At 42.6% G+C, this 26,204-nt stretch overlaps 1 protein-coding gene across 10 annotated transcripts in view; it reads right to left on the bottom strand.

The window, feature by feature from the left end:
* The window catches only part of DENND1A (DENN domain containing 1A), a 492,893-nt gene that overhangs the window by 196,630 nt on the left and 270,059 nt on the right, over positions 1-26,204 (bottom strand). For all 10 annotated transcript variants that reach the window (XR_006737850.1, XR_006737851.1, XR_006737852.1 and 7 more), the window contains 2 exons: positions 25,381-25,481; positions 6,509-6,554 (listed from right to left, as the gene is read on the bottom strand). Coding sequence is in view for 6 of the 10 variants with exons in the window: in XM_045563071.1 (XP_045419027.1) it covers positions 6,509-6,554; positions 25,381-25,481 (147 nt within the window). In the remaining 4 variants the exon portion in view is untranslated. The remainder of the gene's footprint in view (positions 1-6,508; positions 6,555-25,380; positions 25,482-26,204) is intronic.

The raw sequence follows: 26,204 nt of genomic DNA, 5'->3' as shown, positions 1-26,204 counted from the left end.
AATTTTCATACAATATCACCTTCTTATAAAGCAAGAATCTGATCACTTAGCACTAACAAATCTTATATGGAATTTCTCTCTTCTTGTGAGGACACATAATACAAGTCAGCATTTATACCTGACTATGATCATGGCTCTGAGTTTTGCATCAATCGCAGCATCAGCAAATGTGAACCACATCTTACTTCTGTCTACGTGCGGAGTCTTGTGAAGCAGCAAAATAGTACAATGGTAAACAAGAAACACTCTTCTTTACTCACTATGAAACTGTTTAAAAATAAATATCAAAAAACCCCCAAGGGAACAAAGGATTAAAGACTTTCTATGCCTGGGGGAAAAATGAAAAGAAAAAACTAGTTAAAATAGTGCTAACTCAATTGACAGAAATTTGAGTTCTTTGAAATGCAAAGGCAAAAAAAATCCCATTACTTTCCTTGTCTGTAAATAAGTGAATCCTGTTATTTTGTGTAAAAGCCCCATAGTTAAATTGGGAACCCCACTGCAGACACAGACAAAAGTGGCCTCTGGATTCCAGAGACCAAAATGAGCTTTGATATGGCACTTGGATGCTGTCCTCCGAATGGTGGCTCAGTGCTGTTACAGCACTTAGTGTATTTATAAGATCAGGCTTCTAGGGACCCATGGCTAAGCCTTCCTAGATAAATGATGGCGAAAAGAGGAGGAATGCTGAGAGCTTGGCCAGTCTCCCCGGGCACCCATCACGCGCCTCTCGCGATTGCATTGGCAGGGAGACATCACTGGGGGCCTGCCAACTTGGTCCCTGGGTCTCACTCTCCCTATTCCTACTGCCTGGAACCACCACTCAGTATATAATCTAAATTTATATCCTTAATCTGGGGTGTAGAAAGAATATCTAATTCATAAAAAGTACTTGAAAACAGAGAGGAAAAGACAAAATCTAGTAAAAGTGGTGCTTAAAACCTCAAGGAAAGCCATCACTACAAACACCTCTGCCATAGCGCGGTAGTAAAGGAACCACTCAGAAGCTCGGGTTTGGGACGCTAACACATCTGAATTTTATATACACGGTTCTGGTGTGCAATTTCCTTAAGGATTACCTTGATCTTTACAAATATCAATTTACTTTATTAACATGGTTAAGTGGTTGTCAAGCATTTTATATGGAAGGACTGTGTTTCTAATGGCCCAGAAGGAAAAGGCCTGACCACGTCCCTCCTCTATTTACACCCTTCAATGGCTCTCCATTGCCCTATAAAGTTCAAACTCTTTACTACGGCTTCCACGGCCCTGGATGGGCCTGCCCCTGCTTGCCTACCTCAGTTCTACGCTCCTGTCAGAGACTGAACTACTCATACTTCCTGAAAAGCCCCTTGGTCCACACCTCAAGTCTCTGTAGATGCTGTTCCTGTTCCCCTTGGTTTACCTAACTCTTACTCATCTGTTAGGTTTCAGTTTGGGCATTCTCTTCCCTTGAGAACCATAGTCCTCAAGGCTAGGCTCAGTATCTCTCCTGCCAGAGCCCACAGCATTCCCACATTCAATGCAATGACTTCCTACTCGTCTGCATCTGCTCTGGACAAAACTCTGAAGGCAGAGATTACGTCACATTCACCATTTCACGCAGAACTCCCAGGATAATGCAGTGCCTGGGACACAGAAGCTCTGCAAACACTGCTGGGGAAAGGAATGTGTGTTGTGTCCCTACCACAGGCCAGACACTGGGCTACGCTGCACACAGACAGGACTCAGCTCTTAGACATGAAGAAAGTAAGACACAGAAAGACAAAGGATCGTGACTGAAGTTAACACAGCAGGGAAGTGGTCAAACAGCAGTTTCAAAGTACATTTATCAAATTCTACAAAAGCGTCATTCCCAACCCTGGTACAGTACCTCTGCCTTGCAAACCAGGAGAAAAGGAAGCAGGTACAAACCAATTTTGTGGAAACTCTCTCTTAGGGAAAGAGAATGATGACCCTGGGAACCTAACAGTTCCTAAACACAATTTCAAAGCCATCAGCTTAAAATGTAAATGCCTTTAAGGCCAGTGAAGAAATAAAAACAGCAATGATAGTTGACCTTTGTTGAGCTCTTTATGTGCCAGGTACTGTGCTAGGTATGTGATCTGCATTATCTCACTGGAGTCTCCCAATGAGCCTATAAGGGAGACACGGCCATTACCCTCAGTTTACAGGTGAGAAAACAGAGGCAGAGGTCAATTACTTTGTCCAAAATCACATAAGCAGGAAGTAGAGGTACCAGAATCCAGAGCCCACATTCTAACTGCTACACATCACTGCCTCTGTGTATCAGTGGAGCTTCAATCACAAGCCAACCTGAGCCTCTCTCTGGAACTATATCATTGCTGTTGCCTTTCCTTCCTCCTTGCTGACCATCCTGCCACCAGGAATGATATAAAACATCTTCTGGATAAATCCCTCATGTCACTCTAAGGTCTATACACAAAGCACTGCCTGTGAGGCTTGGGGAAGAAAGTCTTCATTTATCAAACAGGAGAAGTACCATCTACCAGACATGACCTGCAACTGCTACCAGAGATGACACAGAAGAGGGGCTGCATAAATGTTTCTTGAAATAAACTGAGATCACTTGAATGAAAGGACACAGTCACTGTGTAATCTGGCTGTGTTTTGGGATTTCCTAGCTGCCAGCTAACATGATCATTCTGTCCAAGAAGAAACTAGGTCTATGCCAATACCCTTCTTGGCTATTCTGCTAACTTGCCACTAGCCTCAAATTGCTTAAATGGGAGAAAGACTATAAAAAAGGCAGAAAGAGAGAGAAGAATGACGATCAGGTATAAACCTGTCACTTCAGACGGAAAGGGGACTCTTTAAGGTGATAGGTTACCATTTAACAAACAGCAATGGCATCCTGTAAGAGCATGAACGCTAGAATAAGGTCTTTTCCCAAAAGAACCCTTTTTCAAATGAGAACACTAGGTTATAATTTATATTTCTTTTTGTGTAACAAATTTGAGTGTCATAAAAATGGTTAAAAAGTCTTCCTATGGTAGCTTTTTCTAAACTTTTATGAACATCTGCCACATTCATTTGAAGTTTAAAAAATTCTGGCACATATGCAAAGGCATAATAAGGTGCCTATAGCTTTCAAGAAAAAATAACAAGACAGTCAAAAATAAGCCTTTTGCTGAATTGCCAGTGAGAAAACTAGTGTAGCAAGAGGAGATGGGCCTTCCCTTAAAGAGCTTTCCTTTGGCCCGAGGTCTAAGCTCCTCCTCAAGCATTATAGCCCAAGGTTCTTGGAGGAAATCTCAGGGGGAGCAACTCTCACCTGAAGGGTACAATAGAGCCAGATTCACCCGATCAGAAAGCACAACTAGGGCACTCTGATTCTGAGCTGCAATGCAGGGTCAGTAGATCAGGGGACTGAATATCAAGGTTTGGTAGGTCACGGCTGCCCAACACACCCGGGAAACGCTTCTTTGTTCAGAAAGCGTCTTTTGGCTTCAAGAGTGGGGCGACTCCCATTTCTGCTTTTATTGTTGTGCTGACCACACAGGAGTTCGGCGCAGCAAACTCCTCCTCAACCTCAGTCAACAGGCCTAAGATCTGTCTTGGCCAGTGCTTCCTGAACCTTCTCACTCAAAGCTGTGCAGAGTAGACCTGTGCCCATTCATGTAAGCGCAAAACTGTCTCAAGTTTCAGCTTCAAAGTCTATGCGTATTTTGCGTTGTAGGTTTTACTACGAAAGGCCTTATTTTAAATTACTTACAATTATATAAAAAGTAAAAAAAATTACTTCCCCCACCTTTAAGTAAAATTATGGCACTGCACTGCCTGAAAACAGTGATGCCTATGAGAGGGCTTCTAAATGTGCTCCAAATGACAGCTTTCCAAGCACTCACTCAACCTTTCTTTCCAGAGAGCATTTGCTCAGACAGTGCCACCTGCTTAGCATCCTGCTAGGTGTTGGGGATACCACAGTGAATAATACACAGTCCTTGTTTCCAAAGAACTCTCACTCCAGGGGATAATGGAGAGGGACAAGGAAGCAAACAGCTATTATTCAGAACAAGAAGTACCATAGGAAAAGAAGACAAAAAAACAGGAGGACTTCCTGGAAGAGGTGGAGACAGGCAGGGCTTATCCATGCAGATGTACAGGAATGTGGATATGTTTAGGCCGAAGGCTTGACGGCAGTGGAGAGACTGTGCAGAACTCAGGGGCTGCACAGAGGGAGACTGGGAGGCTCCTCCCCAAGTGGTATAGCCCATGGTTATAGAGTGACCAACCTGCTCAATGTCAGGACAAGGAACTGAATTTCATATTCATCTTCACACCTCCAGGACCTAGGAAAACGCTTAGACCATAAGAGGCCCTCATTCTGCTTATCAGATGAATGAATGAGGCCTTGCAAGAATCCAGGAAGGAAAGAAAAGTGTCAATGAAGGCAGTGAGGAAGGAACAGGGTCAGAGACATTTCAGAGACTTTGTGAGTATTCAGGGAGAAAGATGAGAAAGAGGAGCAATTGGCCATGCTCGGTGTATCCCACTTTGGCTGCTGCAGGCACTGGAGCCATTCGCAGGGACAGGAACACTGGAGGGGAGGGGAGTGGCCTGGAGTGTGAGAATGTGTGTGTGTGTGTGTGTGTGTGTGTGTGTGTGTGTGTGTGTGTGTAGATAATAAATTGGGGGAAACTGAGTGAGACATATGTAGTACATCCAGGTGCAATTCAACTGGCATTTGAAACTTTGGACCTGAAGTTTGGAGAGGAAGGCCAGGGTTAGAATCACAGCTCAGAGTCATTGACCCGGTAGCTGAAGCAAAAAGTCTTAAACATGATGACTAGAGGGCACGCAGAGAAGAGAAGGCCAGGATTAGAAACTTGGAGAATGCTGAAGGTGCTGGGACATAACAAGGAGTCTGAAAGAGCCTGTGCTGGAGCAGTCTGGTAGGCAGGAGGAAAGACAGGCAGGAGGGAACTGTGCACTCTGACAGACCAAATCGTCGTTAGATTAGTGTTTCAAACTCTCCAACAACTGGCACTAAAGGTCCATTAGAAAGCATTCACTTTGATTTCCAGTTTTTCATACGGGAGCTTTGAATAGACGCCCCCCACCCCCGCCCCAAACTTGACAAACAAAGGTAAAACACAGAAGAAATCTCTTCAATCTGATCTAAATACATCATCCCAGATAGTCCATAAACTGTGTACTGTATGTGCTTAGGGCTGGGTGATGACAAGGAGGAACTGTTAACAGAATGTAGGAGCCACATGGCCGGCCTGTCAAATTAGAAATTTGAGCAGATTTCTGTGGTCTATTTTGATCAAGATTCTCAATGTCAAACAAACAGGTTTTTCGATAACCAACTTCTTTCATTTTCGTAAGCACAATAGCACAGTGTGCAACAGTTAGTGAAGAAGCAGGTGGTCCTCGTCGACGTGAAATGAAGGGAACAGAAGAAGAGAAGTAGCACTTCCTTTAAGACATGCAAAGCACCATCACAGACGGACATGGCTGTAGATTTTCCCTCTGAGAGCTTATCTCCTGTGCAAAACAGGCAAGCCCCTCCCTCCCATGCCTCATTTTGCTCTAGTACAAATTTAAGCTCTCTCCTGAGGAGGAAAAGGCTCAGGGTTCATGTCTACAAAGTAATGGCACGTACAAAGCATAGAAAGTCCTTTAAAAGAACTGCTATCTAATTGGTACAGCCATACAGAAAGCAATCTGGCATCAGATTCATAGCTTTGACCAAGCATTTCTACTTTAGGGGCTCTATGCGAAGGAAATGAGGCAAAATGCAGATAAAGCCTTATGCATAAAGATGTTCACTGAAATGCTATTTATAATAGTGAAAAATGATAAACAACCTAAGTGTCCAACAGTAGGAAAATGGTTAAGTTGTGGTATATCCAAATAGTGAGAATGATAGGTAGCAAATTAAAGATTATTACTGAGTAGATAAAAACATGCCATGTTAAAATAAAGATATAAAATTATATAAAACATATCAATTATGCATTTACATAAAATATATAGTCACAGAATGAAGACCAGGAAGGAGAATAGGTAAAATGCTAACAATGGTTCAATCTGGAATAATGGTATGGTGGATAATTTTAATTTCCTTCTTTATACTTCTATACACCTTTTACATCACATTTCCTACAATGAAAAATGCAATACTGTTATAGTGATTTATTATAGAATAAACATCATTTTGAAAGGTAAATCATTTCCCTTCCTTCCTTCAAAGCCCTAAAGAACCCTTTCCTCCTGCCTCCTCTATCTCACTCCCTCGCCCCATGAAAACCGACAATCCCCAAGCAAAGTGGGAAAACCCTGCAAACGAGAGGCTGGTGCCAAGCATCTGAGTTGAGCGCTCAGCTCTGTGCACCTGGGAAGGGACCGCGCACGAGGTGTTGCTTCGACACGCTCCCACGTGAGGAGCTGTGAATCCCGAGACCATTGTCTTTCCACTGCCACACAGCAAAACAAAACCCCAAGTAGAGCGATCTGGGGAGGAAAGAAGCCAACTTACCTCCATTAAACTTAAATGGATTCCTATGAGGTAGGGCATGGGAGCACTGTGAAGAGAAACAGAGACACACAGCTGCTTTAATGTCTGTTGCTTCTGACAGAAAAGTACAGATGGTTCACTATTTGGAGAAAAACTGTTTTAATAAACGTATGCACAGTTACATTTCCTTTCACAACAAAAACCCTAATATGACATTTTGTTCCCAAGCTTAGAAACTTCAGAAGAATTTCAAAATGTGGGCAGCAATGGAAACAGCATGGGGTGGGGGGTAGGGAAAGAAAATCAACCTTGATCACAACCAACCTAGATGTTAGACCCTAAATAGCAGCTCTGCAACTGCACAGCCTCCCTTGCCTCACCTTTAAAATGGGGTACTGGAATCGAACTGGCACGTTGTTCTTAGAATGAGAGAAAATATACATCAAGCAGTTAGTGTCGTTCCTGATACAAATGGGAACTATTATTGCTGTCATTACAACAGAAAAAGCAGTTAAGGCCAAATGGAGGGCATAATGTGTTTCAAAGAAGAATGATTTTTCTATTTGCTGTTTCCTTCTGCCATCAAAAGATGTGACTTAACTGTCCATTCTGATTGGACAAAGCACTTGGAGAACTGCCAGCAAGCCTCTCCTCCCCGGCTGCATACATGCCATGCAATGACACTACAATTCATAAAGCCTCTGCCAACTGCTTTTTCCACAGAGCAACGGGCTCCGTAAGTTAGTGACTGAGCAAAGGGGATGAAAACTCAACTTCCGAGGTTTTAAAACCTGGGTGTTTTGGACCAACTGGTCCTTCTTTTGGTTTCAGCAGTCTCTCTGTCTCTCTCTCTTTACCTCTAAGTAAACATTCTCATTTATGCTACCTACCAATAATAAACGTGCTAGTTAGTATATGAGGAACTATACATTCATCTTTTCTAATCTACACAACCTTGCAGGGTAGGTAATACCCCCATTTTACAGAGGAGGAAAGAGACCTAGAGAGGATAAATCACTTATTCAACGTCACAAAACAAAGTCAGTGTCCATTTCTTCCTTTATGTCACACTGATTTTGTAATGTGGAACCTAAAATCCCCATGCTCACCTCCCACACAATGTTTTTCTTGGGGTGAGGTGAGGGAGGTCACAGAGAGAAAGGCAGTGACAGGCAACGTTTCCATCTGTCTGTCCAGTATGTGATGCATCATCCTACGAAGCACACACACGGTATTTTATGAACCTAGGGGAAAGATACCTGGCTCAGACTGGGGTGACCAGGCACCTCTCTTCTGGGGCAGCTGGTGTAGTAGGAGTGTGTGGACAAGGATGGCTCTTTGGGGACAGGGTTGGGGCAACAAGGAGTAGTTAAGTAAATGAGGCAGGAGAGGATTGTTTCTAACTGAATACTAAGGAGTTTAGATTTTATCCTGAAAGCAATGGATAGGCAAGAAAGGTTTTTAAACATCAGATGTACATTGTAAAACTGCTCCAACACTTAAAAATAAGAAAGGGCACAATTCCCTCATTACTATCCAACAAATAAAAATTCTTCAAGCAAAAATCCTTCCCATAGAATATAAAATGTTTTCCTTAATACAGATCTCAGCAGTAATATATCTTGGGAACCTGTAAACCAGACTTGAATATTAGCAGCACAGTTTGGGAACTATTCTTCTAGAAGACTTTTGTATGTGATAATAGCTAAAGAACGAACTACACACAAAACTGCAGTGAAAGTGGAGTTGTCCTTTCTTTTCTTTCTTCTTTTTCTTTTCCGATTTTTTTTTTTTTAATAAAAGTATCTGCTGTGCACATTCAGCTTCTCTTCGCTTCTAGGGGCAAGGAAATGCCCTGTGATATTTTTTTCCTTAAACTGTAAACCATTAGTTTAGCTGCCAGCTACACAAATGCTCAAACTTCCCAGCGTGCCTGGCTCTGCTGTCCAAGTTTTTTCCAGTGTACACTGAGATGAATGTGTTTCTAATTAAGTAGCTTCAGGAACACGACAGCTTCAATGTCAAAAATACAAAGTCTGAACCCCGGCAGGAAGTCTTAAGGCTGCAAATGTCTCATCTAGTGGAACCTTGCCTAATGTAATGAAAGGAAGCAGGAAGAGTGCAGAATTCCAGAAAAATGGCCACTTATTAATGTGTCCAGAAGTACAGCTTAACACATAGAAGAACTCAAATCTATAATATTTAAGTAAATCTTATCAACTTTTTCAGCTCCTACATTTAATCATGCAATTGCCAGTGACCATGAGTTTTCATTAGAATTTCAGAACTGAAATTCCAACAAATGAGTTAACTTATAGAAAAAAGACATTCAAACAGCTGTGAGAAAAAGGTGAAAATAAATACCTATGGCAAAAGTCCTCTGTGTAATTTAACCATAGGCTCTTTATGTATGTAGGTTTTAATGCCATGCCCTTTTGTCCTGTAATAGAAATCAATGATACCCTGAAATAGAGGAAAAAGGAGTCTTACAGAAGTGACTACAGATGCAAGAAGGGACAAAATAGGACTCACTCTTCGGGTATCTTTAGGTGGGCATTTTTTTAAGCTCAATAATATTACGAAGAGTAATTATGGCCTATCATAGAAATGTAATTTCTTAGCCAAGTATTGTTAGGACTACAATAGCTCTGTGTTTAGAAAATATTTTAAACACATTTATTCTGAAATCACAGCAGCTCTATGTTTTGTATGAATGCAAATTTGGACAAATACCTTTTACATTGTGATCATTTGCTTACAAAGCCACAAATACTTCCCTGAATCTACTACATTTTTGCTCTACAAATACATAATTACAAATTCCAAATGGGGAGAGAGAGAGAGGAAAGAAAAAGAAACCCAGAGTCTCCTTAACATCTCAATGTGGCAAGTATGTAGCTGGGTAATTCTAGGTACGTTCTGAAAACAATTTCCATTCTCTATATACCTCAATAATTATTGTAGCTACTGCCTCATTTTCTTGGAAACCTTTTGTCTTTTTATTGTAAAAATAAATTTGAGGGGGTAAAAAACTACATCCCTATGCTTATATCACCTTAATGCAACTACTTTCATTTTTGTGTTATTCCTTTCTAATATTGGCCCACAGTAACAATATCTTTGAATTATAAAGTGTGTACATTTTATTATTTTCTTATTGGCTAGGTTAACATTTCCCATACTGTCCTATAATCTTTGTGGTTATTATTTTAAAAACTGTATAATATTCCACATAGTATGAATGTATCATAATTTGTTGAATGCTATCCTTAGAGTTAGACATTAAGTTGCTTCCAACTTTTCACTCTTATAAAGGTGCACAGGACCAGCTCAGGGAAGGTAGTCAGTAACTGATTGTCAAATCCAAATAGGTTCTCTTTGGGCCCCTGGCATGGCTGGCACCACTGGACCCAGCCTCTTCTCACCTGTGGAACGGTTTCTTGTTCCAGCCCTGGTTCTGAAGAATACCTGGTCCAGGACACCTGCATAGCACTGGTGAGAAGGGCCGAGACTCCACGATGAATGGGAGGTGCCTAACAGGCATCATCTCACCCTCGCAGGGTTTCTGACTCTCAAGTGCACTCTTGCCTCCCATATACTCCACCAAGCTCAGCAGAGTTGCTCTTCACTTTCTTCCGGAGGGCACCTTTCGTCTTTATTTTAATGTACCACTAAGAATGGAAAAACTACCAAGGAAACAACGATTCATTGTTTTCTGATCACTTAGAATGACGAATGTAAAAAACCTCTTAGCACTCTTGGGCATACATTAAAAGGAAAATAATGGAAAATTAATTGGGTAAGCTATTCCTAAAAAACTTCTTCACATTCAGAGTCCAACTCATCTGAAGAATTCTCTGATTTAGTCATAAATATCCATGTTTTTCCAAGGATATCTCAGTTAACAAAACAAAACAAAAATTCATCTACTAAAAGTGATCTTCCTGTTTCAGGTTTGAGAAAGAACTTGTCTGTTTTCTTCTAGCAAATATAAATGCAGATATCTGCTTCACTAATAGCAAATGTCTATCCTGCTTCTCTACTCTGGTGCCTGTCAGCATTTGCAGTGACTTTACGTTTCAATGCTGAATCATAGTACGATTTTGAAGACATTTTAAACAGCAGTTAAATAACACGTGCAGAACCAACAATATACATAATTAAATTAAAGCAGTGATAATATTAACAGCTATGACCAAATCCATGCATAGGCAGGCCATGTCAACTGTGCCACAACTGCAGTATGGCTGACAGCAATTATTGGATGCTGTTGTACATCTTGGAATAAGAGAATAGGGTATATCCGTACTAGGCCTTTGTTCTCTGGGAGTTACTGCACTATCTGACTTTATCAGTCTTCTTTTTCTTTTGGAAAGGAAAGGGGTTATGTTGCTAGTGTCAAGGCAGTGACAATATAATGACCTTTACCTAAAAGATATCTTTAGATTGAATCCTCCTAAGGGGAAAAGGAACTTTTATTGAGCTACTATAATCCAGTCACTTTTATGCCTTACATACATATTCACAAGGCAACTCTGCAAGGTAGTGCTATTATCCACATTTTCAGGTTAGGAAACAGTCTCAGAAAGTTAGAGCAATTTGCCAAGGTCACACCGCTATTAAGTGGGGAAGCCATACTTCAAACTCAGGGCTGTGGATGAGAGCCCACGCTCTTCCCATGACGTCACACAGCGCACAGTCAGCACTTCAGCCGAAGGAACCGAGTGCTGGGGCACCAAACAGGCTGATCCCCAGTCCTCTAACTCCAGGCCTGCAACACAGAGCACTTCTCTCCCAGTTAAGTCCTGTAGTTCGAGTTCATTCCTAGCAACGCACAGGCGGGAGTATGGACACTGCAGCCTTATTAACGGTCCTGCAGTCCCCGTTCATTATTACTGCACTTTCACAATTTGTTTAATTCCTTTCCCCCCTCTTAATTATGTTCCCCTGAGGTGAGCAGCTACTAATTGGAATGAGTCAGGTGAAATGAAGGAACACTGGCTGCTCAAATACATAAAATACAGCTTCCCAAGACAAAGGGGGAGGAGAAAGGAGGGAAGGGGAGCAGGAGGAGGGCCCCACACCCCAGGTGAGCAATACCTCTTTGACATCGGGAAGGAACATAGCTTAGGGCAGCCCAGGGATTTGGAAAGATCCTTGTTTTCCTTTTTCTCTTCATAGAAATGCCTAGTTATTAGCATTACAATTTACACATCCCGGCACCCACCTTGCCTCTCAGAGGCCTGCCACCTTCTTAACCAAAGACCCTGATCAGGCAAAGGAGATGCCACAAGTCTTTCCTCAGTTCACTATTTTGATAGGAAAGGAAAACTCTCAAAGAGGGCTTATTCATTTGAGTTTTTTTTCTTTCTTTCTTTTTTTGAAAAGAAACAAAAGTGTAAATATAGCTTGTCTTACAGTTTTAAATTCTGCTTGAAATAATGAGGCCTGGCTTTGTTAGAGGTTAAAGGACAAAAGAATAGGAAAAAGGGCCGGGCGTGGTGGCTCACGCCTGTAATCCTAGCCCTCTGGGAGGCCGAAGCGGGTGGATCCTTTGAGCTCAGGAGTTCGAGACCAGCCTGAGCGAGACCCCGTCTCTACTAAAAAAAATAGAAATAAATTATCTGGACAACTAAAAATATATATAGAAAAAATTAGCCAGGCATGATGGCGCATGCCTGTCGTCCCAGCTACTCGGGAGGCTGAGGCAGTAGGATCCTTAAGCCCAGGAGTTTGAGGTTGCTGTGAGCTAGGCTGACGCCACGGCACTCACTCTAGCCCGGGCAACAAAGTGGGACTCTGTCTCAAAAAAAAAAAAAAAAAGAATAGGAAAAAGAATAGCAACAAAGACCATATAACACATCTTGTCGGAGAACACAAATAACCGCAGTTTTGGTCTTATTTAGAGCGACTAGATAGGTGCTCTACAGGCTCACACAATGGGCCGTGTGGGACAGGGAGCCAATAAGAGCAGCCACTCTTGACTGCAAATTTGCCATGAGCCAGCACAAGGCTAAGGCTTGATAGGAAGTTTCTCACTGGATCCTCTTGACAATAGTATGAGGCAGGTACTATTAGTACCATCACTTCACAGATGAAGAAACTATGGTTGGGGAAGCTAAATAACTCATCTGCCATCACACAGCCAGTAAGCAGCAGAAATGGGACCAGAACCCAAGCCCACCACACTGAGGTAAAACAAGCTTATTACTGCCCAGGAGTCCCGCATTCTCATTGCCCTGGAGGAAAGAGTGGAGGGAGGGTAGGAGACTTTCTCTAACCTACTCCCTGAGGGCAGCCTGCAGCTGTGCCAAGTCCTGGGACCCTCCACATTCTGTCTGAGCTCCCACTCCCCACCTCACCATAGGAAGCTTCTAGTTCTAAAATGCCTCTGGAGCACTCAGTAACATGGTGTCCCTGCAGGCCTCAGCCCCACTCTTCCTTAAAGTCCTACTGAACCCGGGCTACCCACTTCTCAGATCACCCCGTGGTTGCTAACACCTCCTTTTTTAGAGGCTTTTGTCTGGGTTACCCATTTGGCATACAGCACATGCTCATTTGATGACTCTTCCATATTGTCAGTCACAGAAGAACAGAACTCCGTTTCCTGTTTCCCAGAGTCTACCACGATGCCACGTACAGAGCAGGAAGAATAGACAGTCAAGTCGCCATTTACTGAGTGCACACCAAATACCACGGTCTGTATGGGAGGCTCTAGTTACCTTATCTCATTTAATCCTCAAATAATCCAATTATGCCATCCATTTTATAGACTAAAAAAGGTATTCTCAGAATGTCCCATGGTCACCATCATAATGATGATTCCAGCCCAAATCCTGCTATTTCCAAGTCCCTTATACCACTCCTACTAGTGATTTCTCTTAATCATTATGCTACACTTAACAAAAAATGGTTACTTGATAATTATAGCTGAAAAATACAGTAAGTGGATTCATAGCCAGAATAAAACTATATTTGCCTTACTCGCTGGAACTGATTGATACTCTTTGTTGTTCCAAGCAGGATTTAAAAGCAATTTATATGAATATTTTCAATTCGGCAACAAAAGCAGGAAAGAAATAGGGGCAAAGGGGAAAAAATGGAAGCCGTGGTGAGGTTACTACTTCAATTTCATGCTGTGACATCTGCTGGGATGGCCACAAACTTGGCTCGGAGCACTCTGGCCACAAACCCAAAGAGGGAAACAAGATCATAAGGTGATTTGTGGTGTCCACAAGAGAAAGATAAACCAGCCACTCAGCAGCTTGGAGTTTAAAAAGTCTCCTGGGGAGGGGAAAGGGAGAAAACTACTATCTTACGATGCATTTGCTATATGCTCAGTGTTTTCTATGTGCCAGTCAGACAGGCAACAAATATCACTATAAATCAGGCACCACACCTTGGTCTGGGAAGACAGGAGAGAAAACCAGATCTGGTCCCTACCTATTTGGAGCTCGCAGTTAACAGTAGATTCAATAAGCAAATTATTGTAGATGCGTAAACTTGTAAGGAGACTCACAGGGTGTTGTGGGGTACACAACAGGAGGGCTTGAGATGACCTCAATGCATCGTTGCAGCAATGTTGAAAAGCTGGTTGCCATAATTTACAAGGAATTTATGGTTCAAAGAGTTTAAGTGACTCAGCAAAGGTCACAGCCAGGGTGTGAAGCAGAAGTAAGGCCTGAAAAGTAGAACTGGTGTGAATGCCATGAGTTAAGCAAGGTTTTCTCAGGGGAAAAGGTATTTAACTTCTTTCCTGGTTTCCAATCCAACCCTCCCTGATTTATAAGCAACAAGAGAGGATGAGAATCCATGAGGACATCAGGAATAATTCTAGACTAGGAGAGAAGGCAGAGACCACCTAGTTTCCATTTACAGTTTTGGCAGCCAGAGCACAGGGCCTCAGCACAGTGGAGGTGAGCTCAGTGGAGTGGAGTGTGAGCCGGCGGCAATGGAGACGTTCGCTAATGCAAGACACATGCCTATCACTGGAGCTGATCAGTGAGAGGGGGAGACGGAGGACAATGCCCTTCTAAGAGTGGCTTCATGGCTTCCTGGGGTAACCTACAGGGGTGGGGGCAGCGGAGATGCCTTCTAGAGCTCCAAGCTGCTGGGCCCAACAGAAACTGAACACATGAATTACAAAGATAACGCCTAGACGAAAACCTGGAAAGGTCAACATCAAAGCCTGGAGTAGTTCGCCCTTTTGTGCCTCCTCAGTCTACCGGAAGGAGACAGACTTGGAAAACATCAGGAAGGGCTCCATGACTAAGGCCACTGCAGCAGGAGAAGTTAATCACAGAGGAAAGGTCAGGAGACAGGGCTCCCTGTTGCCACAGAGAATTCGGTAGGAACCATAACAGCCAAAGCCAGCTGTCAGAGGGAAGTCTCAGGTTGTGAGCCACCAGCAGCCCGCAAGACTCTTGCAGAAATGCAGAATGAGTGAGGTACAAAACAAACGAGAAGAGAAAAAGAGAAAGAAGGTTATGGAGAAATAAGTGGAGAAAGTAACAGGAAAAAAAAGTATAAAAAATTAATGCAATCGGTAATAACAGGAGAAGGTCTTGTCTTTTTGTTTTTCTAGGACTAAGATATCCCCATACACTGAAATGCATAGCATCCAATTACCTTTTTAGCCTACCCTCTCAGTCTTTCACGCATTTAAGGGGAAGACAAACCCACATTTGTCGAGAGATTACTCAGAGCTCAGCACCGTGCTGGTCCTTCACATATTTTCCCTGGTGCCAACAACAGAAAGGGGCAGGGACACTTATCCCCAAAGCTTGCCACGAGGTACCTTGCTCCACTGCTGAAGTGTCCTGTGACCCTGACGTTTTACGGTTTGTGGCTCCTGCCTTTTGGTAACTTATGGTTCCCAGGAACATGTCTAGAGTGTTTTTGCTGCACAGACCACTACACTATGCCTCAGAAGTTCCAGAGTTTTCTAAGTGCTGGGTTTAAGCCAGGCTCCAGGGTCAGGGAGGAGTGAGGAATTACACACAGACTGTGTCATGAGAAATGAAAAACTGGGCCAAGGCTTGGTCAGGTAAAAGGAAGTCAGAGTCTGCCGTGTCCCGTGGAGACTGGCAGAAACTGGGGCAGGGGGGGGTACGAGGGGGTTGGGAAGGTGGTTCTGGCAGGGCAGGTCCAGAGGTGCAGATGCAGATGCAGCAGCTGGGAGGTGGAAGACCACCAGGGTGGTTCGGCTGTGGTCAGAAGAGCTCCCCAGAGGATAGGTGGGTGGGCGACAGGTGAGCCATCATTCCCCCAATCTGGGGATGGCCGTTCCTATGTTAAAGGGACACTATGTCTTTTCTGACCCTGCAAGTCTCAGCAACATCATGGGAGTGACACCGCTAAGGCTGGATGAGAGCTGTCCCACTGCACACCTGGCACCTGGGCCTTCCAGAGCACCTCTCGAGGAACCAGGCTAAAGGTTGGATGCCAGCCATCTGAACAGACTACTCCTTTTTGTACAACTTTTACTTTTTGCTATACATACTTTTGAAAGGTTAAAAAATTTTTATAGTAAGGACATATTACTTCACTAACAACAAAAGAGAATATATTAAAAATATAATGGATCTGGAATTAGGCGGTGGTGGTATATTAGATATATTTAGAGATCTGATATATTAGTCAATTAGATAGTTGGAATATACTAAAAACCATTAAACTGCATACTTTTAAAAGGGTGAATTTTGTGGTATGTGAACTATATTTCAATAAATAAAAGAGAACTTGAAGAGACAGTTTTCCTATAGAGTCTACAGTATAGATAGATGTAGATTCCCGTGGAATCTATAGCACAGATAATGCAAAGAGCCCAGTCTCTTCTCTCTCCCATTTTCCACCTGGAAGATAATTTACTCAGAAATTGTCCAAAGCTTCCTCCAAAGGCCCCTGGCACTTTCAGTCTTAGGTGCTGCTGAAGGCAATGAAGGTGCATTTCAGTGAGGGCTCAGTGGCTGTCATTACCTAATAACTTCTTTTCAGCTGTCTACTTGGTGCCAGGCTTTTTATGTAGAACAATACTTTTAGCTATATTCCTGGCAATGGCTTTGCAGATGAACAAACTGAGGCTCAGACAGGTTATGCAACTCACCCAAAGTCACATGTTCAATAGGACCAGAGCCAGAATTTGAAGCCAGGACTTTTGACTGCCAACGCTGGACACTTTTCCACCACTCGGCCTCTCTGTTCAAACCTCAGGGTCAAATTCAGCCAAATCTTAGTCCAGGAATTACCTAGCAATCTATAATTTTCCTTCATTCAACCAACATACATTTGTGTGTGTGTGTATTTCCTAACCATCAGGCCCACCAGACCCAACTGCCCTTCTATCTGCAACTGAAATCTTGGTCCTGCCTCTCCTAGATGAGCTCTGGTACCACACCCTGAGCACTGGATCACTGTTGGTCCCTTGCTGCTTTGTAACTTCAAAAAAATAATCTCCAAATCTTGCCTGGACACTTGAGTTCTTTTGTGAAGTAGTGTTTTCTCAAATCCAGAACTCTCTATGAGCTCCTATCTTGCTATGCCCAGTGTTAGGGTCATAGTAAGCACTCATAACTATTTGCTTGCAGAATGGAAATGACACATAACTTTTGCATACTTGTTGGAATTCAATCTTTAACAAAACCTATGAAATCCAGAGTTTAGCATATATAAGAGAATTTTAGCCACATCTGCCATCTAATTCACTTCCATTTGTCCTCCGTTTGGAGGATTTCAACTGGATTTTGTTGGATCATTTAGATAGACTTATACACAGAGATACATTAATATATATTGACTATATATATATATATCTGTATAGTCACAAATAACAGAGATAATACCTGCTATTTATGGAGCACCCGCTTTCTGTCAGTAATAATTACTACTCACCTTTGACAGAAGAGAAAGTTGGCTCAGAGAGGCTCAGTGATCTCAAAGCTAGTATTAATAAATAGGGAAGCCAGGGGTAAGTCCAGGTTTTCCTGTTTCCACCACAGCATACTTTTTTGTTTTTCTGTGGGTTTTTTTTGAGACAGAGTCTTGCTCTGTCATCCCGGCTAAAGTGCAGTGGCATCATTATAGCTCACTGCAATCTCAAATTCCTGGGCTCAAGTGATCCCCTTGCCTCAGCCTCCTGAGTAGCTGGAACTATAGGCACAAACCACCAAGCCTGGCTAATTTTTCTATTTTTTGTAGAGACAGGGTATCGTTCTTGCTCAGGCTGGTCTGGATGTCCTGATCTCAAGCAATGCTCCTGCCTCAGCCTCCCAGAGTGTTAGGATTACAGGCGTGAGCCACCGTGCCCAGCCCACACCACACATTCATTTGATTTCTGTCTCTGCCACCAAGAATATCAACAATACCACTTAATTTAGCATCGATTTATTCCCTATGCAAAATTTCATGGCATCAATGAAGACAGTGATTACAATGAATCCAGCTCTGATTAACTGGATGTCACTTCACAGCTGTGTCCAGACTGGTGCCCCATCACCCACATGGACCATGCACCCTGTGGTCAGATATATTCCAGACTTTTTGCTGCAAAAATGAGATGGAATATATGATGCAGCATGTGGGGGTTGACTGAGAACCCCATATATAGCACAGATAAAGGGCCTGAAACTAGTACCTCTCACAGAGAATCTGGGCACCCCCACTCTGAGAGCAAGAATGGCTTCCAGAGTCATCGGAAATGCCAGGAAATACAAAGCATTTTATAAAGTCAAATGCAAAAACCAAACTTAACTGTACATGTCCTATTTAACTTTTCGGTTCAACCATGCCCTGAGAAAGCACCAGGAGTTAGCTACCAACCTGGCTCTTGACCTGTGGGGAAAAACATAAACTTATCTTGATCTGCTTTGAAAATATTTAATCACAAAGGTATTTTAACAAGTGCCTAGAATAAACCAAATATACAATTCAATTTGGGAATTGACTTGTGGTCCTTATTTAGGACTACTTCTGAAGGCAGAAGGGAGAAAAAGAAATTTACATGGGAAATGCCACATGGCTTCTACTGGGACCTTTTATTAGTAAAATTTAATTAGCATAGTGCCTGGTACATAATAAGTGCTCTATAAATATTTGCTGAATGAATAATTAATGAATGACAACATACGTCTACAATTAGCAAGCCATCAAGAAGCCTACATGAAGAATTTTTTTCACAAAATCTTGGTGATGGGTACAATTCATTCTCTAAGACTTTGGAGGATATTAACAAGGAAAGCTTTACTATCACTATCAGATAGCCTTGGAGTTCAAGTACAGGCTCCAATATTTCTTAGCCATGTGCCAGGAGGTAAGTCACTAAACCTCTCTGAGCTTCAATTTCCTAAGACATAAAATGGAGCTAATAATCTTTACCTTATAGTTTGAGGTTGAAGATTTGCAGTAACATTCATAAAGAGCTTGTCACATACACGGTGCTTGATGGATGGTGACTATTATGATGAAAGAGAATGCTGGTTCTCACCAGCAAGTTAATCCTTTTGTCCCAGAGATGGGAAGGCTTTCCCAACATTGGCCAAGGTCAGGGCTGCTATAAGCTAAGGTAGGGAACATTCTCGGTTTCACTTTCAAAGTCAAGGGAATGGCACAGATCTAAAGTAGAAAGGAACCAGCAGCACATGTTTTTAAATATTCATAAGGGCTGGAAATGTCTTACTCCTTTCGTTTTCTATGCCATCTGCTTTTGTTTCTTTTCTTTTCATTCTTATGCCACAGCTGCAAATGAAAACAACCATACAATAATTCAAGTTAAATAAAAAAAAAATCAAAATAAAAACAATCTGAGGGATAAAAAGAGAAGATAAATTATAAAGTTTTCCCCTGAGCTCACAAGGCAGCAGAAGAATAATGTTTAATATGAGTTAAACCTTCCGGAAACTAAAATCCAGATTCCATGTTTATAATAACGGTGATAAGAGCAATCACTATTTACTAAGTAGCCCCCAAGTGCCATCTGCTGACTACTATCTCTAATGCCTACAGTCACTCTTCAGACTAGTTAAATTATACCCATTTTACAGAAAAAGACATTGCAGATCAGAGAGGTAAACAGATTTTTAATGGTTACACAGCTAATAAGAGATGAAATTGCGATTTGAATCCAGGTCTGCCTGAATCTAAAACCTAGGCACTTTCTACTCTACTACCCTTCTCCAAAAATGGGAAGGGACCTGAAAAATTAATTTGGGAAATATTTAGGGCAGCCCGTTTGTACTAAACTGATTTTTTTCAGATAATTAAAATCTATGATTATAGCTCTAATTAAAGTTAACTCAGATAATTGGTTGTTGTATTTGTGAATGTGCAATTAGAGTCTTCCACATAATTGCAGGGTTTTCAGCATCCTACCATCCATTTATTAACTACATGCAAACTAGAGCTTTGCTCTACTGGCCTCTAGTCTACCAAAAGCTGCGATACAGCTTTTGGGGTTTCTGGGCCAAAGGAGCATGACCTGTGATACCAACAGCAGGGTCTGGACTCAGCCTCATTTACCACATCTTTGTCCAGAAGTCAATGAACACCTCACCTTCAGGCACAATACAAAAACCTCTTACGGCCTACACTGTTGTCCTGAAAACTCCTAGCAGCATGTACCTGAAGAAAAACTGGCAGCAGTGGTCCTCATGTGTTAATTACACTTGCGAAGCCTATTATGCACAGAAAGGGCACCTGCTGGCAGTGAAAATGACTAGAATCCGCCCTTCCTGTGCAGTGAGTAAATTGAGAGTTCATTTCTACAGGAGATAATAGTTTTCAGATTCCATTTCGTGTATCCCTTGCATGGGGACGTACTTAACATTTAAATCATCTGCAGAGGAGCAAACCTCCTTCAAATTTACATGTTTCAGGCTTCTAGCACTTTACTTAAAATGCTAGTTATCCCTGCTGGCTCTTACCACCAAGCATTCAACTCAATGGAGGTGGAAGTCACCGAGCACAATACAATAAAGTTACCAGCATTGACTCAAATTTCATGACATTTGTAGTCTCTGACCAAAACGGTGGTAGCAGGCTGAAGGTGATCAAATCAAGCCTTGACTGGAGGATCTGTTTTTTCTCTTGGGGTCTTTAGTTTCGTCATTCTTACATCTTGCAGTTAACGAACAGACACCAATCCCTACTGGCCTATAATCATCTTTTAGTCGTATGTCAAAAAGTTCTTTCATGAAAACAGGAGACGCTGAGAGAGACTGCGATCACGTAAACACAGAAAGTCCCAAGATGGAGCCTCATCACAGAACCCACTCAGGCACTGATAAATACAAATCTTTGCTTCGATTTTTTGGAGTGGAAATTTGGGATGACAAGGGCTTTAGCAGGCTTCCTCGCCAAATCTTCCCTTCTAAGTTAGTCCTGCCAACATCACTGCCCTCAGTCAGGCTGGTGACACAGTTCTTGAGAGTGCTAGCGTCAGAGATGATGTTGAAAAGATCTTGGCTCAGCTTTCACAGGAAAGTAAAACATCTAATAAATCCTCTAAGCAAACAAGAAGGGAGAGATGGCAGCTAGAAAGAACAATTGGTTAGAACGAACACTGAGTTCTCAAAATAAGCTTTTCAATTATAAAAACCATACTTCTTCATTGTAAAAATATTTGAAAACATGGAAAATAAAATAAAAAGCACGCAGGAATCCTCTCCTTCCTTCCCATCACAAGTCACTGTTAAACATTTTGGTGTATTTCTTTCCAGACTTCTGCCTCTCTATATGTAGACATATACATCTAATTTTTGTGTTATGTATACATATACATATAATTCTTGTTTGTTTTTATAAAAAATGGAATCATACATACATAATTTCTATACTGGAACAAGTTACTAAAGCTGTTGGGGCCTCAGTTTACTGATCTGTGAAATGGAGCTAATAATGCCTGCCTTGCAGGGTTGCTGGAAGATTTCAATGAGATCACATATGTAAAGGAAAAGGTCCAGTGACTGGGGCTTAGGAGATCAACAATGGCAGCTATGTTATCATTGATGTCACTGACAGCATTTTCCTCTCCACAGTTCTGGACTATAGCTGCTGTTTTTTAAACTACCTAACAATTTAGCAACCAAAACTGTCCAAATAATGGAAAGCTTGAGTTGTGCTATTTGGCAGAGGAACTATACCAATTCACCCAGCTCCACCAATCCCTGAACACAGAAGCCCCCTGGTATTCCTGTCTGAAGCACAGCATGAAGACCCACAGGTGAGTCCCTTCTGGGGGGAACTCTGAGGCTGCCCTTTGGAGCACACATCCGGGGTGCGGCGTGTATGGGGGCTATACATCTCCTTCCATGTGGGGGACCCTGAGGCACATATCTGTGGGGAACGAACTCATGCCTGTGAAGGGGATCAAGTGTCTGTGCCTACGTGAGTATCGTATGTCTGTGGGGGAGAGGGGGTGGCTGCAGGTTCTATGCACTAAAGGGGCTGGGTGTCACTATGAGTCTGTCTTGGGAGATGTATGTCCCCTTTCTACCCTCTCCTACCTTTTCTAGCTCTCTTCCTCACTCTCCCTTCCACCTGCCTCTGGTGTGTGTTTTGTGGTTTCTCTTCCCCTCTAGCTCCCCTTGCCTCCCTCCTCCTCTCTGAGCATCACTGTCTGCCTCTGCCCAGGCCCCCAGACCCCCAGCCTTTCATTCCAACACACACTAGCATAGCAAACATGGTCTTTATGGTCCTTTCTTTTGAGATACATGGCAGTGAAAAAACCCAAGACAGTTGGCTCAGAAGCTCAAAAAGAACAGCAAACTAAAGCAAAGGAATGGGGCACCAGAGTACATTTGTTGGGAGAGGAGGGAGGTAGTGGAAAGGGGCGTTTAATGGTACAGGGAGAACAGAGGTCAGATGGGTCCCAGAGAATCCTCAGGAGACAGAACACAGGCCCAGCTGAAGTCAGGGGCCTTGGACAGACTATTTTTCCTTCCTCAGGGCTGGTAGGAAAGGAGGAGAAGACAGACAGGCAGCAAGTAATAAGCTGTGGGACGAGGAGAAAGGCACTTGTGGGAACACAGACCTACAGGGCCTCTCTTTTTGCCACAGACGAGAATGCACCGCCCTCCCTGAGCCTGGTGCCTGGAGTGAGGGCACGGGATGGCTGCAGGGGAGGGGGCCAAGCTAAGACAGCACCACTTTCTAGTGGGACCTGTCTGCAACAGCTTTCAGACTTTCACCAACAGTATCTGCCAGACAAGGAGCAGATAAGAAGAGGGTAGGGGAGCCCAGGGTCAGTAGCACGGCCTGGAAAACTGTGAAAAGCTCTGGAATACCTCCTCGCTCATGGATCTTATAGCTGTATGCGAATGATCTGCTAGTGTGCCTGTCTTCTACACCCAGTTCTATGACTCCTTTTTGATTGAGACTGACTCTCCATTGCTGTCTTCCCTGCACTTAGCACAGTGCCTGAGACATTAGGAAACACATGCCTTGGCCTTGGCATCAGGAAACATGTGTTGTACTGAAAAAACTCACTAAGGTGCAGAGCAAGCAGGAAGGCAAGAAGAGCCAGAGCGAGTTAGTGAAGAGGTAAAGGGAAAGGGAGCAGCAAGGGTGGAGGGGGAAAGCCGTGGTGAAGACCAAAGAGTATTGAGAAGAAGGGAGGAGGACAGGTGGCCAAGGAGAAGGAAGTCAGAATCAGAGGGGAACTGAGTGAGCTTCAAATGGTTAATGACACAGGTGTGTCACCCAGCTGATGGCTGATAGCGCTTTTCAGTCTATAAAGTGCTTTTGCGTATACATTATTTTATTTCATCCTGAAAACAATATAAAGAATAAGTTCCAGTATTTTCAGCCCTCTACACACAAGGAGAGATTCAGAGAGGCACAGTTACTCCCTAAGCTACACAGCTAGGCAACAGTGGAGCTGAGACAGGGACTCAGATGTCCTCCCCGCAGCCCCATCTATATTTGTGCCACTATGTGGTCTCTCTGAGGGATGGAGGAAACCTCTCTATAGATAACAAAACACAGCAAGTGTGAGCTCAGTGGGAGGAAGGGGATGGAAATGAGATGTGGACGTCCCAACAAATAGGAGGCGATGGAGATCTCCGGAGACAAGCAGGTGACAGTGACAGGGAGGTGATGAAGGTTCCCAGGTACTGTGCTAGAAGCCAAATCACAGAGTGGGGTTTGCACCAGGCCATGGCAGTGGGGACAGGAGTCTAATAATCTTCACTTGGAGAGACCTCAGCATTCCCCGGAGTCCCCAAGGGAAGGGGAGCTGCTTGAAAACCTGATACAGGGGAGGGTGTCTGGCATGGGCCCTGGGTTTGAAAATATTCTCTGAGAAAGAAAGCAAACACTGATATTTAATGTAATAAGGTGAATTTGTTTTAAGGGGTTTATATCCTTATCCTTTCCTATCTGCAAAAATTACCTACCTACTCCAGAAGGATGAAAAATAAAATCTAGACCAGCAGTACCTGGAAGTCACCATTAACTAAAAATAATTTCCAAAATAAAACAAGGTATACAGAGACATAGTGAACAAAATGTGGGGCCCAGCTACCCGATGAATTAAGAAGAAATTTAAAATAAGCCAGGATTACATACTTCATATGGTGGGAAACCTGTTGCCCCTAATCTTATAGGAGGTAGGAGAGAGGTATGGATAAGATCAGATCATTCTTATCTTATCCTTGATAAGAAAGTTTTATAAGAAAGAAAGAATTAGCCCAGTTCACTTAGTGCTGTGCACAAGACAGGGCCACTGTTGCTACCTGATGGCCCTGAGCTACATCTTTGTTACACCCATGGCTTCTTGGGAGGAGGGGAGCCCAGCGCATTCAAATTAGCAGTGACTGTGGACCGCCTTTAAGCTCCCAGACGATTCGGCTACCCCAGTGAACCTTCTCAGTGAGACGGCTGCAAAACAGGCTGGAGAGCTCAGCAAAAGTGGACTGACCCGGACTCAATCACTCTGAACCAGTGGTAAATGTCCTGAATCATCTGTTCTTAAGCAACAGGGCTATGATCCCTCAAATGGGTCCCTTTCTCCTGAAGCTCTCAATTTCTGGCAGGCAGTTAGTGCCTTTCCCTATGTAAATACGGTGCTACCTTATTGACTTCTGCTGACTTGAGCTGTTTGGAGACAATGTCTTTGATCACATTAAACTAGAGAAAGAAATTATTCATAAGGAAAATGGATCTAAACCAGTCACACAATCTTCTTCAGTAATCTGTTGAAGACACATAGTGAGGATGATGATGATGCTTTTGTAGAAAACATTTACTGAGCAACACCCATGAGCAGGCTTTTGTGCTTGAGGTCCTTCCGTCTGTTATCTCAATTCATCTTTATAAAATTACGTATTTAACAACTTTGTTTTGCACATGAGGAAACAAAGTCTTAAAGCCAAGTGACTCACCCAAGGTGGCAGAGCTGACTCCAAAGCCTTCCCTTCTTCCTTCCACTAAAACACATTCCACCGAACAGTGAAATTTTCATCAGAAAACTTCAGAGGGTTTTTGCTTTGTCTGGCTTGGGCTCCCAAACCACAGCTGAGCGTAAGTCTTAAGGAACATGCCAGGGCACGGCTGAAACTTGAAGACCGTGGGGATCTCAATTGTTCCTGTCCCCAGTTTCTAATTTGTCTTTGGACAAAAAAAAAAAAAAGCACACAACCTCTTGGTGCTTTCGTTTCCCCAAACTGAGAAATGGGAAAAGTATCACCCATTCTCTTGAACTCTTCAGAATGTCATGACATATATGAAAACTGTTAGGGAAAATAAAGGGCCATGCAAACAGGTGGTCTAAAACAGATGCTATTCTGAAGTTAGTATTTTAATTTAGAGTCACCAACTGCATTATAATAAGTTACAGACCTAACAAGCCCCATCAGTCCCTGGAAAAAGAAAAACGGAGGACGGGTCCGCGGCAGCCTTACCAGCAGTAGTCCAGCAGATGCGGGGGCAGGACGGGGATGTACACGTGCTGCCAGTACATGGGGTAGAGCATCGCAGCAGACCCGTGGATGCAGGCAGTTAACTGCAACAGAAGCAAATCAGAGACTCAGAGCGAAAAGAATCAAAGGGAGGAAACGGTGCCAGTTGATTTCAGCAATAAAATTAAACATATACTCATCAACATATTTAAAATGAGCTGAAATATCTGGAGAAATAACTCTAAGTTAATTCAATCACCCTTAAGTAAGAGTTTGCTCTTCAAAAAAAATTTTTTTTTCTGATTATAAAGCCAATGTATACTTACAATAGAAAATTTAGGAAACAAAGGGATAAAAGAAAATAAGTCACCACCATCTGAAGATTTACATTTTAGGGTATTATACACGTAGCACTTGTATTTTCCTTTTCTAATAGAATTAGGAGTACTGTAAATAAGCATTCTTTTGCTTTTTTAAAAGCTAACATTTTGATGCCATTTTCTCACATCTTTAAATATTCTTAGAAATACATCTTTTAATGATACTCAATGAATTTCCCATACTATGTTTAACTAGCCTTCTACCATTAAGTTATACAATCACAACAGGTCAATAATTTTTATATATGGTTCTTAGAAGTAGAGTTCAGAGACAAAGGTATAAATATTTTAAGGTACTTAATAAATATAATACATAAGTATCACAAAAATATTACTATAATAAATAAATGGAGGATGGAGGGTCTTTACACCTCCCCAGCCACACATCACGATTCTGACCCTCTCCAGCACTATGCATTATAGTCATTAGCAGTTTTCAGATTTTAT

This window comes from Lemur catta, chromosome 10, assembly GCF_020740605.2.
Source record: "Lemur catta isolate mLemCat1 chromosome 10, mLemCat1.pri, whole genome shotgun sequence".
NCBI lineage: Eukaryota > Metazoa > Chordata > Mammalia > Primates > Lemuridae > Lemur > Lemur catta.
Note: the sequence above shows the minus strand (reverse complement) of the source record. Positions and strands in the feature narration are given on the sequence as shown.